The sequence below is a fragment of the Macaca mulatta genome, chromosome 12, assembly GCF_049350105.2.
Source record: "Macaca mulatta isolate MMU2019108-1 chromosome 12, T2T-MMU8v2.0, whole genome shotgun sequence".
In the NCBI taxonomy this organism is placed as follows: Eukaryota; Metazoa; Chordata; class Mammalia; order Primates; family Cercopithecidae; genus Macaca; species Macaca mulatta.
Window position 1 is genome coordinate 137,149,608 of NC_133417.1, and position 15,431 is coordinate 137,165,038.

At 53.1% G+C, this 15,431-nt stretch overlaps 1 protein-coding gene across 2 annotated transcripts; it reads right to left on the reverse strand.

The window, feature by feature from the left end:
• Positions 1-223: 223 nt before the first annotated feature.
• Positions 224-11,519, reverse strand: NPPC (natriuretic peptide C). Of its 2 annotated transcripts, none has more exons than XM_077956500.1 (3): positions 11,282-11,518; positions 10,523-10,833; positions 224-6,874 (listed from the first exon to the last, which is right to left on the reverse strand). In XM_077956500.1, exons 1-2 carry the CDS (start codon positions 11,369-11,371, stop codon positions 10,543-10,545), a joined length of 381 nt encoding a protein of 126 aa, XP_077812626.1. In that variant the 5' UTR covers positions 11,372-11,518; the 3' UTR covers positions 224-6,874; positions 10,523-10,542.
• Positions 11,520-15,431: the final 3,912 nt, after the last annotated feature.

Genomic DNA, 15,431 nt, shown 5'->3' on the forward strand with positions numbered 1-15,431 from the left:
GAGAAAAGGAGGTTTGGTGGCTTTAACTAGGTAAGGAGAAAGTCCTCAGATTATGTTAATGGCCCAGAAAGGACAGAGGAGGCCATGAAGGAGCAAATAGTCCAAATTCCTTGTCTTTCTTCTGAAGGAGCCTGAAGTTATTGTGTGTGGTTTTCATTTGGATAGCAATATAAATGTGTGTTTAATAACTTTCATGAAAAAGCTTAAGGAACCTCCAACAGAATTGAACACTGGATGTCTATTTTCTAAATCATTGCAGAAGATAAAAAAGCAAGCACAACAATCTACAGAAAACAAGTAAAATGGAACAAAAAATTTAAAAGCACCTTAAAAACAGAAAGTCAAAATTAAGATGAAGACATTGGTCCAAGCATAAGCAATAGTGTGAACAACTTAGGTCTCCTTAATAAAAGGCACAATTTTTCAAATTACATATATTTTAACCTAATATAAATGCACCTAAATTAAAAAAAAACACCCACACACAAGAAGGGAAAGGATATCAAGCACCAATAAAAATAAAATAGGGCTGATAATGTCACATCAGACAAAAATGGAACTTACTGGGAAGTACTTGGCATAAAATGAAGGAACTCTCTAAGCGCAGGCTACATGGGTGCAGGCATGATCCCTGTTTGCTGAAATCTAGGCCTCTTCCATTTCCAGGCATGAGCAAGAAACAAACCTTTGGTATTTTAAGCCACTGAGCTTTGGGGGTGGCTTGATAGAACAGCATAACCCCTCATCTCCTAATACACGTATTAATACTGAACCTTCTGTACCGAATAACAACTATTTAACTATGAATGTGAGGATAAATGGGAAAAAAATCACAGTGCATTTTCCAACATCATTATCAGTCTTCAGTGAATGAAAAACAGGGCCAGAAGATAGGGCCATGGTAATATAAAAGGTAAAATGGATTAAATATTTACAGAATTTTGAACTGTGTTAGTAGGTCTTCATATTTTGAAACTATCTGTGTGCTAGTTACAAAATTCATTAAAACATGGGAATCAATAATAACGCAGAAAGTATACAAGCACTGAACCAACAATCGTGTACAAGCACTGAACCAACCTCAATAATACTAAACTTAATAATATGAATTAAACAAAAATTAAACTCCACTTGTTAGGAAGAAAAATTAGATCAATAGACTATTTAGAAGCTAAAAACAGTAAAACTGCCACATATCAAAACTTTGGAATATTGATACAATCATACTCTGGAATGTGTTCAGTTAAGCATTTAGAAAAGGTTCAGAAAATTAAAACCAATATAAATAAAATTATGAAGTAATAAATAAACATGTAAAAATAAACAGATTAGACAATAACAAAATAAAACAATTAAAAACTTATATTCTGATATCTTAAACAATTAAAAAGTTAATGAAATGGTTGAACTTCCCATCCTCACAAATTGGAATGTAATTTATTAAACGGTTTCTGGCTCCAAAGCTGTTTATTTGTTTATGTATTTATTTTTGAGATGGAGCCTCATTCTGTTGCCCAGGCTGGAGTGCAGTGGCCCAATCGCGGCTCACTGTAGCCTCAGGTTCCCAGGTTCAAGCAATTTTCCTGCCTCAGCCTCCTGAGTAGCTGAGCCACCCAGCTAATTTTTGTATTTTTAGTAGAGATGGGTTTTCACCATGTTGGCCAGGTTGGTCTCGAACTCCCGACCTCAAGTGATCCGCCTGCCTTGGCCTCCTGGAGTGCTGGCATTATAGGTGTGAGCCACTGCGCCCAGCCTCAAAGCTGTTTTTGGAGGAGGCTCCGTGCAGGGAGGCATCGATGTGGACCCAAACTCAAAACACTGCGAAGTGAGACCAACAGACAATGCCAAGTCAGGAAGAGGAGGGACTGAGACTAGAAGGAGCCAGAGAGGAACAGCTAACCCTGCCTTGGGTTTTGGTTCATGGACCAAATGCCGCAATGAGGAATGAGTAAAAGCATTCACTTCTCCATTCTCGGGGTCTCCACTCAGAGCCCCAGGACTGGTGGGCTGCCAGCCGTTCCTCCGGTGCTCCCTGAGATGGGCAGGCTCTTTTCCTGCCATCTGATATTCTGCCATTTTCCCAACATCTTTCTCCAACTAAGCACAGATTGCAAATCACAAAAATGGCCAGGTGAGATGGGGTGCTCACACATGCCTTCAGGATACACAGAGAACAGATGTCTGAAATGTATCTGCAAAAGGATCTAGAAGAAAGTCTCACTAAACTGTGTTACATTCGATGTTGGATGCGGGAGGACGTGGTCTCTGTGAATCAGGAGCTAAAATGAAAAGGCAACAGAGTGAGATCAAAAGGGAACCAGCTAAGACAAAAGGCAAAAAGGATCAGATACAGAAAACTTACAAAGAGATAGAAAATGTAGTGGAAGATTGACTCAGAGGTGTGAAAAACAAACTGAAATTTTCGAACAGGACAGAGTAGACCGTGGGGATGGTGGGGATGAGGCGGGCTGCTCTATGGCTGGTCTGTCCCGGAGAGGAACTGACTGGAGCTTGCCAGGAAACATTTCTGCTACTGTCCCTTCACTGGACAACAAATGGCATCTGTCCAGGGCCTGGGCCAGGATCGTGTAGAGAACATCAGACACTCTGCCATCAGGGAGGGGACACTGTCAACTGGCACTCTCTGGGACAGGGAGGGAGGACCCACCAGGCAAGCCCATTACAGCTATATATGTGAGGTCACTCCCAGGATCAGACCTAATAGTTACGCTGTGCCCACGCTTCTGATGCGGTCACTCCTGTCTTCTGCAACCAAGATAAGAAATTGCCTCTAGAGAGGTGGTATCCGCCCCTGCCCTGCTGTCTGGCCTCATCCCTGTGAGAGGGAGTGCTGGCTGACACCTCAACCAAGGCCCTCCTTTGCTGGTGGTTCACAGCCCTGCCCTGGCCCCTCCTGCTTGCTGCTTGGTTTCTAGCCAATTGGACACACCAGCAGGAGGCTGGAGGGGAGGGGAGAAAGAAGCTGAAGTCTTTCTCATTCCACATCCCTGCAGGAGCTCCTGCCCCGTGGCACAGCTCCTGCCGGACGACCCCGCACCCAGCTCAGCGCTGAGGATGGCTCCCTCCCTTCGGCCCCAGGGAAGAAACTGGCTTCCCATTAGGCACCTCCCTCTCAGCTGCCCCCTACTCTGGAAATTGTCACTTCCTTAAAGCTCTTCATGTGAACCATTGGAGTCAAATCTCGGTTTTTTTTTTTTTTTTTTTTTTTGAGACAAGGTTTCACTGTCACTCAGGCTGGAGTGCAGTGGTGCAATCTGGGCTCAGGTGATCTTCCCACCTCAGCCTCCCAAGTAGCTGAGACTACAGATGGGGACCACCATGTCCAACTAATTTTTGTATTTTTTATAGAGACGGGCTTTTGCCCTGCTGCCCAGGCTAGTCTTGAACTCCTGGCCTCAAGTGATCCGCCCACCTCGGCCTCCCAAAGTGCTGGGATTACAGGCATGAGCCACTGTGCCGGGCCTCAAATTCCATTTCTGATGGGCTCCCCGACTGATAATTCCTCCCCACTTACCCTCCACAACTGAGGGTTGGGGCCGCTCAGCATTCCCCACTCCCCCTCCTCCTGACTGGGCTAAGGGCTCTTCCTAAGGCACTAAGAGGGTCTGGATATTGAGGCCTCTCTGATCACCCCCAGGGCGTCCCACTCGTGCAGAACCCTATCACCCACCACCCTTGCGGGGTGGTGACTGTCAGGGGAGACCCTCTTGCTTGTTTGGTGGGGAAGACAGGCTTCCAGACCACTTGCTGTAGGCCTAGTGGTACTGCCCCACCTGGCCAGGGCCCACACCGCCTCCATGGCAGGTGCACCACCTCTGCGTCACGGGTGCTGCCTCTCCACGTGATGTCCTCAGATGGGCTTCATAGACTGGGCCTTTCCTCCAGGCGTGTGTGGGGGCCCAAGGTGGGCTTCCTGGGCCTAGGGCTGTTGGGCCAGGGTTTCCACATGTCAACAGCTGCGGCACCAGGGACCAAGCAGGCGGGGCAACTCCTCCCCGTGGGCTCCCTGACTCCCCCAATGGCTGCGCTGCTGGAAAGGGAACAAGGTCCTCCAGCCCCCGAAACTCTTTTTGCCTCTGTTGCGCTCTGGCCTGCCCAGGCTCATGGCGTTTCCCAGGGACTCGCCTACAATTGGTCTTTGCTAAAGGCCAAGAGGCAATCAAGGTGAGTCTTCCTGTACTGCAGAGGTGCCCGTTTTGAGAGGACCGGGACTCCAGGGAGCCCCGCCTGGGCGCTGTTTCTCCAAGCTGGCCCTGGCTGTTGTCACCTCAGGTGGGAGAGAAGCCACAGGTGCTCCAGGCAGCTTGGAGATTAGAGGCTCCCAAGAGGAAGGAGACCAGGACAGAGGCCCAAGTCTGGCAGCTCTCAGGTAACGGCACCTGGACCATCCCTGCAGGTGTCAAAACACTTCCTGTTAATTACTGAATATTCGTCAATCCTTCCGGGCTTTCCCACAGAAATCTCTGGCTGGGACAACATATTCCAGTCGCTGCTGAGGAAGCAGTTGCAGGACTTCAGGTCTGGATGTAAAAGAGGAGGACTGGCTGTATGGCTGTATCCTAAAGCAACAGGCAGAGGGGCTGGCCTTGACAGCGGAGGGCTGTACTTTTTGTTTGCAGGCAAATACGCAGGACAAGAGCACTTAGGAGGACAGTGTGTGTAGCTTGGGCCCTAGAGGCTGTATTGACCCAGATTACTGGCAGCCCAGGCACTGTCCACAGGGAAAACCCTTTAGCTTCTAGTGGGGGATCCCTAGATCCCAGAATTCGCCATCCCTTCTGCCTCTGGGCCTTGGGAAGATGTGCCTGCCTCACCACCAGCAAAGCTGGCAGTGTCACCTCCTGACACCCCCTGCTCCCTCCCTGCTGTGTAAGGGGTCTGCAGACAGCACAGAGAGCTGGGGCACTCACTGGTTAGGCTCGGGTCAGTGATGCGGGCCCCTGATCTTCCAGCCACGGAGATGGGAGTGGGACAGAGGAAGGTAGCCATGCCCTGGGTGGCTTCCACAGGTGTCCCCAAGGAAGGAGGACTGGAAATGTCCTCTGGGGCTCCTGTGGAAGTTGAGAGAACTTGTGAGGGAAGTTGTAGAAGCTGGAACATGTCTTGTCTTTCGTGTGTGTGTGTGTGTGTGTGTGTGTGTGTGTGTGTGTGTATGTGACAGTCTTACTCTGTTGCCTAGGTTGGAGTGTAGAGGGGTGATCACAGTTCACTGCAGCCTTGGCCTCTGGGGCACAAGCAATCCTCCTACCTCAGCCTCCCCCTGAGTAGCTTGGACTACAAGTGGGCACTATCATGCCCAGCTAATTTTTTATTTTTTGTAAAGATGGGGGTCTTGATAAGTTGCCTTGGCTGGTCTCGAACTCCTGGGCTCAAGTGATCTGCCCACCTCGGCTTCCCAAACTGTTGGGATTACAGGTGTGGCCACCGTGCCCAGCCAGGAACATGTCTAAAAGGGGATTTCTCACCTGGGCAATGTCACTGTGTTGGCTACTCACACACTCGAGAGGTTGCTGCTGGAGGCCTACCTGGAACAAAGGTCCCAGGGCTCAAACACCCACAGAAAGACCAGGTGCCACTGGCTACCTCCCCAGTGGGTTTTCCTCTGGTGTCTGCGGACCCATGTGCACAGGGCATCCCTGCTCCCAATTCCCCTGAGCAGGGTGCCCCCAGTCCACTGATGTTACTGGCCCAAGAGGGTATGTCCCCACCTTCCCCTAACAGGGGCAGATGGCAGGGAAAGCTGCACGGGGCTGTCATCCAACCAAGCGTGTGGTGAGAGCACCTCGGAATTATTTCACAGTTTCCTGCTGGTTTTAGGAGAAGAGATTCTAATCTAAATTATGTTCATAAATTCTAAGTTATATTCATAATTCCACACTTATCGCTCCATGGGGCATAAGAAATGTAATTGTTAGTGGCTTCAGGTGAAAAGAAAACCCACAACCCTCCCACAAAGCACAGCACACCACAGATGTGAAATTTGATAACGCTCTTTCCTTCTCTCCGAGGTCTTGGCTCCCAGCTGACCATGGCATTCATTATGAGGCAGAAACTACCTGTCCTTCTAGCAGGCAGAAACTACCATCCATTCCAGACTTTGTGAGCAAGTCTAGAAAACAGAGTTGCTGAGATTCGTAAGGTGATCTGGCCAATTCTGCAAGATATGCAGAAACCTTCTAAATCTCCCCTAAACAGAGAGGGAGTTAGCAGCTATTTCTTCCACTAATAGCAGAAGATGGAGTAGAATTTATAGGACCCTAAGTCAGCTGAATTCAAAATTAATTTTTTTTTGAGACAGAGTCTTGCTCTGTTGCCCAGGATTGGGGTACAGTCTGTGATCTTGGCTCACTGCCACCTCCGCCTCCCAGGTTCAAGCGATCCTCCTGCCTCAGCCTCCCGAGTAGCTGGGGTTATAGGCACCTGCCACCACACCCGGCAATTTTTGTATTTTTAGTAGAGATGGGGTTTCACCATATTGGCCAAGCTGGTCTTGAACTCCTGACCTCAGATGATCCACCCACCTCAGCCTCCCAAAGTGCTGGGATTATAGGTGTGAGCCCCCGCACCCGGCCGTTATTAATTTAATTCATAACATCTGACTTCCTAGCAGTCAGGTGTTTGAGCAGAGCTTCCTGACCTGGCTGAACTGGTCAGAATCACTTGGACAAAACTTACACAGCTAGTCCTGTCAGATTCGGTAGATCAGAGGGTGGAGGGAGCAGGAATCTGTATTTTTAGCAAGGCCTCCAGGGGATTCTGACACAGAGAAATCCAGAATTGGGTATCTGGCTGTCACATCTATCTGGAGGCAAACGCCTTTTCTTCACATTCTCCCTCTGCCTCAGCCTAAGTCCTAAAAAATAAAGGCAACAAGTAAATAAAGACAGTTTTCAAGATATTCATGGAATGACTTTTTTTTTTTTTTACATTTTTTCAACTAGTTAGGACAAAAACATTACAACGATTGACTTCTTTCATTTAGTTACATAAATAAAATTTTTATAAATATCTCTTTATAAACAATATAAATAGCTTTACAACATAAATACATTTATGCATGACATGAATTTACAAACAGCAATGTTTTACAGCTGGTTCTGTCAGTCTCTTAAAAACTGTCCCTTGTCATCAAGTCGGTGTAGGTGTGTGTGTTTCATGTATATAATATATATATAATATATAACTTTTTATTTTTCATTAAAAAAAACAAATAATAAAATCACAACCCCCTCCCCAAATAATAATAAAACAGCTGGTGTTGTGTATTCCCAGTACCAGGAAAGAAAGAAAGAAAGAAAGAAAGAAAGAAAGAAAGAAAGAAAGAGAAAGAAAGAAATGTAAAAGCCACATTGCATTGGAGGTGTTTCCAGATGTTGGAGCTGATGACCAAAGGTGACCTCAGCACAACGGAGCCAGTTCCCAATCCTGAAACACAGAGTGAACACAGACACTCAGTTCTGGCCCCTTAGCTGAGAAATCCTAGCAGGCAGGGTGGTTCTAGAACCTTTCCTGCCCTTCCCCTAGCAGCTTGAGGGATGTCCCCTGACCTCCGCAACCCCCAACCCACCAGGCCTTCCTGCAGAGGGGAGGGGCCTCTCCCTACACACTCCCCAGGCCCCTTCTGCTTTGCTGCCCCAGCACAGGTGGAACCAGAGTGTCTGCAGCCCTCCTTTTCCCCCCAGTCTAACCACAGGCCTTGCCCTTGGCACTCAGGGAGGCGCAGTGAGAGAAAGAGAATGGAAAATCCCCCATCCTTTTTGCTACAACACAAACCCTCAGTCAGTGCTCGCCCTGGGTTCGTGTGTCTGAGTGACTGTGGATGGAAGGAGAAGGGAGACATCTCAGGATCAGGAATCCTGGGCTCAAATCTCTACTCTGACATTGACTCCCTGGATGACCCTGGATAGCTGGGAGTGTTCACCCATAAAATCGGATAATAGCCACCTCCCAGGGCTGGCTTTTGGATTCAACAGGGAGCCTCGGATTGGGCATCGGCAGTGTCTGGGTCTCAGCCACCACCCAGTAAACAGCACCTCCTTCCTTAGCTGCTTGTGCAGAGGAAAGGGTGTGGGTCCAGGTCCCCTTCAGAAGCAGAGGAAATGGTGTCTCACACCAGCCTTGGGGAAATGCATAGTCATGGGCTCTGGGTTGAGCATTGTCAGGGAAAACTCCCTGCTAATGGGTGTGTGGGTGCCCCGGGGCCCAAGGAAGGTGGCCTTCTGGGGCATTCAGTGCTCTCCCAAAGGACAGCATGCACAGAGGAGACCTGGGCCAGAATGGCTTGATGAACCCTCCCCCACTCCCTTCTCCGGCTCTGCCATGAGTTTACACAGATGACAGCTGTCTGTGATGTTGCTGGGCCCCAGGGGCAAAGTATTCATTCAGGTTTCACCCACAGCTGGTCTCTGTCATTAGCATTTTACAATCAACACCTAGAACCATCAGCGACCATCATTATGGTGGCTTAGAGCCCGAGTCACCCCCTGCGTGGAGAAACGGCCACAACCTCAAAGAGTTTTCATTAATGTGACAAATACAAGCTGTCTTTCCCTTTAACCCCAGTGATATATCCTGGGCATCACCACCAGGAGCCTGCTCTCTCACTGGGAGTGGGGGGCAGTGAGGGTAGGGTTTTTATTTTTCATTTAAAAAACCCAAATAATAAATCCACACCCCCCTTCCCAAATAATAATAAAACAGCTGGTGTTGGGCATAAGCCGGTGTTGAGGATGTTGATGATAAGTGTTCATCTATGCTAAGAGAGCTAGTAGGAGATTAATGAACCCCCCTGATCAAAGGGGTTGAGAATTCTTAGCAATGTGGATTCCTCCTACACAGCATCTTTCACTACCCGTCTGGTCATCACTTGGTGACCACAGACAGCCAGGCCCAAGAACAAGGCCCCTATGGGAATGCGCATTCCAGGTACGAACCCATGGAAGAGTCGCTAACATTTGTTCCGGTTCTAAAGTTTGAACTTGATGCTTAAATCAAACTGAAAATTTGAGGCCTCAGACTCCGTCTCTTTGTTGTTTAGACAGGAGAGAAGAGAGGAAAGGCATTCCAAGGGTAGCTACTGAAGGCTGGTCCCCAAGTGTCAGAATCATTTTTCTCCCTGTGCAGGGGAGAGTCAAGATCACAGACAACTGCAGCCTTTGCAGAACTGGGGAGCAGCCCACAGCCGAGGGAGGTCTGGCTGCAAAGAGAGGAAGGGCACTGGTTAAAACCTAGGGCAGGTGGGAGTGGCCATGGGCTAGGGTGTGCTGGTTTCTCTGGTCATTGACAAATATTTCTGAGTCTGTACGGGGTGCAGTGGGTCCTAGAGTGCCTTAGGCCAGCACTTGGCCCTTAAGCTGTTCAATACGGGGAGGTGAATGGGTTCACAAACTGTGAAAAAGTGTTCTGTACTGTGAAAAAGAGACAGTGTGCTGGAGAGGCGCTCTTGTTTCCCTCCGGGGGAAGACCCAACACTGACAAGGGTTTCTGGGGTGGAGACAGCAGCTTTCCCATGGCCTGGGATGGGACAGTCAAAGTGTGGGACAGGCAGTGGCAGCTGCTGAGCTGGAGGCAAGAAAGGGAGAAAGCCGAGTGAGCCTGATCCTAATGCACATGACTGTCAATGTCAGAGGCTGGGATGCTGTTATTCAGTGGGCACAGGCAGGCGGCAGGAATAGAGAGGAGGGAAAGAGGAGAGGTGAGGCTCTCTGCAGCAGTAAATTACCACCATGCGGCACCCGGCAGGGGGTGACGGTAGGGCAGAGGTTTCCAGCCCTAGTGCGGGGTGAGATCCCACACCAGAAACGGAGCCCAGAGCACCGGTTGGGCGGGGGACAGGGTTGGTGAGGGACTCTGGGACATGTCGAGTTTGAGGGTGGGGCAAAAAATATTTACTTTAGTATCTTTCCTATTCCCTGAAATAGTGCCACAAGCACTGAGATTCACCCCTGAAGCCACCGGGCTGCAGCTCCCCGGACAGACCAGTTTGCCCACTGCCTGGGTTTAGAGAAGGGACAGGACCCTGGATAGACCAGTTTGCCCACTGCCTGGGTTTAGAGAAGGGACAGGAATCGGAGTGCTCCAGGCAGAAGGGCGCCCTGACGGTGCCAACAGAGGGCTACTCTCGCTACAGGGGGCATGGTGGCCGGCAGATGATCAATGTCCCTTGGACTTGTGGGTGTAACCTTCCTTCTCTGCTCCCACAAACCCATGATCTCCCCTCAATTCCCCCACCAGCTGGCCAGCTGGGGCCAATGCTGCTAGTTCAGCTAAGGTGCAGGGGTGGGTGAGACGCCACCAAGCCTGTTTCTGCTTCTCTAGAAGAAGCCTGGTGGGTTCAACCAGGCTGAGCCATTTCTGACCATGCCAAAGTTCCCCGATCACTTTATCCTTCGCTTTCTTTGTCTGTAAAGGGGATAATAAAGGGGGTGGCCGGCAAACGCCTGGCACAACTTGAGCAAAGCCGGGCCGGGCTGGGGCTGGGCGCGGGGTCGGCGGTACTCACCGCCGCCAGGGGGCGCCGCACTAACATCCCAGGCCGCTCATGGAGCCGATTCGGTCCAGCTTGAGGCCGAAGCAGCCCTTGGACAAGCCCTTCTTGTTGGCTCCTTTGTATTTGCGCGCGTTGGGGTGCTCGTGCAGAAGGCGGGCCCACGCTGCCCGCGACTTGGTGTCCACGCGCAGGTCCCGGAGCAGTCGCGATCGGTCGCCCTTGAGGTTGGCGCCCCCGCCCCCGGGAGCCTTGTCGCCCTTCTTCTGACCGCCGCCCGCAGCCTGCGGCTCGGCCAGCTCCTCTCCCGGCGGGGTTCGCGGGACCTGTCCGAAGAAAGAGCGGGCAGGTGAAGGGACGCGCGGCTGCAGCACAGGGGACTTTGATGCTCCAGCCCCACGCGCCCGCCGGCGCGGGGTGTCCCTCCTAAGCCCAGAGCCGCCCCCACCGATGCCGGCCAGCTTGGCCCCGCATCCACCTGCCACGCGGCCGCCTTCTCCGCTCCCTCCGGAAGCCCCCTGCCCTCCCCTCCTTTGCTGCTCGCCCGGCAGGCCACGCTGGGGCAGGGGGCTGCGCATGGGCCGGCGTTCTCCGGAGGCTGGGGGAGTTGACCCCCGAGTCCGCGCTTCGAGGGCTCCCCGGGTCTCGCCCACGCGCATCTCGGAGGAGAGAGCCGCCTGCCTTCCCTCTCTCCTGGGTCCTGCGCGCCGCATTCTCCAAGCCCCCAGCCTCCCACGACTCTCTCAGGCTCGGCGTCCCCACGACAGCACCCACCTTCGGCGGCGCTCCGGGCTTGGCTTCGGAGGGCCGGAGTGAGAGCAGTGTGAGCAGCAGGGCGCAGGCCAGCAGCTGGGAGAGATGCATGGTGCCGCTGGGGTCTAGGGGCGCAGACGGGCGGCAGCGAGGGCGCGCGGGTCGGCGGGCAGACCAGCAGGCTGGTGCGGAGCAAGCTGGCTGGGCTGCAGGGCGAGCAGGCTCCCAGTGCTGCGCGGCGCCGGCTGGGTGCGCTCTGAGCCCGTGACTCCCCTCGCGCCTTTATAATCCAACCTGCCGCTGATGTCATCCTCCCGCCCACCGGGCTGCCCGGGCCAATGACACCACGCACGCGGCCGCGCCGAGGGCCGGGAGGGGGCCGCGGGGGCTCCCCTCCCTTATCCCACCCCGGAGGGATCCCGCGGTTCTGCCGGCTCGCTCCAGGCTGCACTTGGAGCTGCAGAGCGGCGCGCACAGGGGAACTCCATTTGCAGCCAGCGCGCGCCCTGGCCTGATGAGCATCAGTGCGCCCTGTGCCCTGTGCACCCACTGGGTCCTCAGCACACTCACTCTACCTAGAAGGGATCTATAGCTCTCTTTGCAGGTGCAAAGACAGGCTCAGAGGAATGAAATTACTTGCCCAAAGTCATACAGGCAGAAAGTTGGCGCTGCCCGAAATCCACGCAGCCCTGCTGGTCGCCAAACTCTTCCCTGGCACCTGACAGCCGCGGGATGGGCATTGCAGCTCCGCCTCTCACCTGCTCGCCAGGGCGGGAGCGCAGACCACAGAGATGTCGTTAGGTTGGGGAGGTAGAGGATGGGGTTGGAGGACTGGGGTGGGAGGCACAGGGAGAGCGGGGTTCGCCTGGGCCGCGGCGGGAGCGCAAGTCTTCCGCACTGGAGAGTGCAAGCATGTCGCCAACCTGAGTGTTTGAGCGGGAGGCGGGAACGAGGGGACTGCGAGCGCGGAACCAAGATATTCATGTTCATGCGTGTGCTCGGCGGCATCGTGTGCTCGCCAGTTATGGCTCTAGGTTCACGTTCAGCCGGTTTCGGCTACACAGAACGTCCCCGGGTCTGACTCCGCTGGTGAACTCGGTCTGTGGGAACAATGCGCACCTGACCTTGCCTGCACCCACGCGAGGATCCGCTGCTGAGAGAAGCCCGCTCCAGTATCCTGTGCACTTTCACAGGCTGGGGAGGGAGCTTCCTAACCAGCGGCCCGGTCCAGCCTCTGCCAGCCGTGACAGGTGGTCAACTTCCCACTGTTGACTGTAGAAAGGTCCTCGTGGCTCTCGGGACACGGCCACATATCCCTACCACTCACAAACTTGCTCTCCTTGCACTGGGCTTCTTGGTCCCTTGGGCACTAAGGAGTGTGGTGGGCACTTGGGCACTGCGGTGTGGGCCGCAGAGGCGGAGAGCCCAGATCCCCCAAATTGAGTGAGGTGCACGAATCTATGACTGGCTGCTGCCGAGCAGGACGCAGGCTGGAGAGAGAACAAATGTTGCCGCAGGAGTGCAGTGGCTGTCCCCAGGCGTGAAGAGGATTCTGCGGAGACAGTAGCCCAGACGAGCTTTTCCAGGGAGAGGAAGCGGTGCCTGAGGCAGGAAGGCGGCTGGAGTGAAGAGGGGTTTTGAGCACCAGGTTCCTCCAAACCTCCCTCTTTCCTCCGTGGTAGTGAGCCTGGTCCCAGAGCTGCTAAGGCAGCGGCATCGTGGTCTGCTCTGTAGGCCCTTTGCTCAGGCTACCCCTTCCCACTCTCATACCCTGAGGCACAACATTGGAGCAACCACTCCACAGGTCCTTTTGCTTAGGAAACAGCTAACACCTGAGGTCTGAGTTTGGGGCAGCAAAGTTTCCTGATGTCCAGAAAGATCCAGACATCAACAGGGCACCTTTTGTGGGTTCTGGTGAGTTGACTCACCACCTCCACGCAGCCCCCCAATTCCTCTCTGGGCTAACACCCCCAGAGTGGCACCACTCTTTCATTTGAGGAGAAAGGAAGAGAGGAACGAGAAGGCGGAATAGGGAGGGGTATCAGGTGGGCTGTGAAAGTTCCCTCTGCTTTTTGCCTGCTGTGCAAAGATGGATGTTACTATTTGGAACTTCTCTGACACTTACTTTCTTTATACCTGTTTAAAGAGCCAGGCAGAGCCATACAGATGGACTCCAGAGTCAAGCACTGGGCTGGTTTCCAGGGGCCAGCAGTACATCCTCTAAGGCCTTATTAAGGGCATGTTGGAAGCTTCTGCTGTTCATGGCTGCTTCCTTCTGCCTGAACGTCCTTAGGCTGGTCCTTCCTGTCTTCTATGTACCTGGATACATTCTCATCCAGATGATTGCGCAGTGACTATCTAGGTCTCCTCTCTGTTTGAGCTTTGAGGCTAAATTAGTAAAACTGACACCCCCAACCTACTGTGGCAGAGCCGAATCCCTGGACTCACCTTCCCCTCTTTGGAAGGGAAATCTGGTGAGCTGCCACTCCTGACCACTGGGCGGTGGTCATCTGCAGAGGGAGGCTTCCCCAGTGCAGGCTGTGGATCAGCTTCTACTTAGCTGGGGCCTGGGAGGTGGGGTGGGTAAGAGTCAGAGGCCCGGGCTGGAGGGACTGCCGGGAGGTGCGTCATCAGCACATAACTGTCTTGGAGATGAAGATTTCCCCTCTCCCTTCGCTTTCCTTGCCTGGGGAACTGCAGAGGAGGCCCTCTCTTCCTCCTGAGCCTAGAGTTGGAACTCAGGCCCCTTCTTGCTGCTTTTCCCTCATGAAGTCTGCTGCTTCTGCCCCCAGGCCCCAGGGGCATGGCCTGGGAAAGTCGAGCTCACTGAGCAGCTGAATATGAGCTATTCAAATCATTTTATTGACTGCTCAATTTTAAATTTCCTCCTAATGGCAAAAGAGGGAGATAAGGTCCCAAGGCCCTGGTAATTCTGTAAGGAATCCTGTCATTTTCACTGATCTCGCTGATCTCCCGGTATCTCCTGAGCATCCCTGAAGCCTGCAGGGTTCCATCCCAGCCAGGAAGAACCCCCCAGGAGAGAGACATGAGCTTTGTAGGCTGAAAAGGACAGTGACAGGGAAGGGGACAGCTCAGGCTGAGGCCACCCAAGGAGGGCTCCTCCTCCAGCCTGGACTAGCAGGGTGGGCGTCCTGGAGAAGGAAAAGTCTGTGCTGAGCCCGGAAACACAGGAAGAGAAGGGAAGAGAAGAGGAAAACCTCGATAGAAAACCAGGCTAACAGTGGAATGTACTAGAGTCAGGCCTAGAGGGGTTCTGTTTGAGAAAAACAAAATGAGACACCTCACTAAAGGCAACGCAAAGGGCAGGGGAGGCCGGGGAGACTGCAGAACCCCACGTGCCCAGACCTCGGGAGGGTGGAGCGCTTCAGGCAGGGGTGCCCAGAGGCAGGCTGGGGAGAGGCAATTCTGAGGTCGGTGGTGTTCTGGAGGCAGGGGGTGTGATGGAGAGAGGGGAACCTGCTGAGCTCTTGGGGGTGGGAAGGGCAAGTGAGCTTATTGGGGGTGCCTGAAGATGAGGCAAGGGAAAGGGGGTCAGCTAGGTGTGGGGGGAGTGGGAGGGCGCAGGAAGTGGGAGACAGAGCCAGCCTGAAACATGCAGAACCTTCAGTGTCAGAGGGTTGCATGGGTGAGTCCAGGGTGTCGGCTCTGCCACAGTAGGCTGGGGGTATGCAAGGCCTTCAGCATCGGAGAGATGCATGGATGGGACCGTTTTCTCCCTTCTGGTCCTCTGAAGGGCGGGACCTCATTCTGTGGGTCCCTCTTCACTCTTTCTCTCCTCCCAGAAGGACAAGGTGCAACTCTCACACCTACTGGAGAGGGGCCCTTCCTTGGGACAGGTGATGTCTGGCCCGGAATCAGGACGTGATGGAAAATGAGAGTGGGCCCTGGTCAGGATGCCTGGTGGGAGAAAGGTGTGTGGAAGGGCTGCTGGGAGGCTGGGGAAGGAGCAGCTAAGACAGGACTGTCCAGCCTAGGTCCCCAGGAGGGAGGAACAGGAGCCCTGTGAAGCAGCGCCCCCTCCTGGCCCCAGGGCTGCAGGGGAGGGCGCTCAGTCACACTGGAGAGGAGGATTGCAGAGCCGCCCATCTGTTTCTCTGCAATTATTTATCCCAGGGCCTCCTTCCAGCTGCATAATTTCTCAGAGAAGACA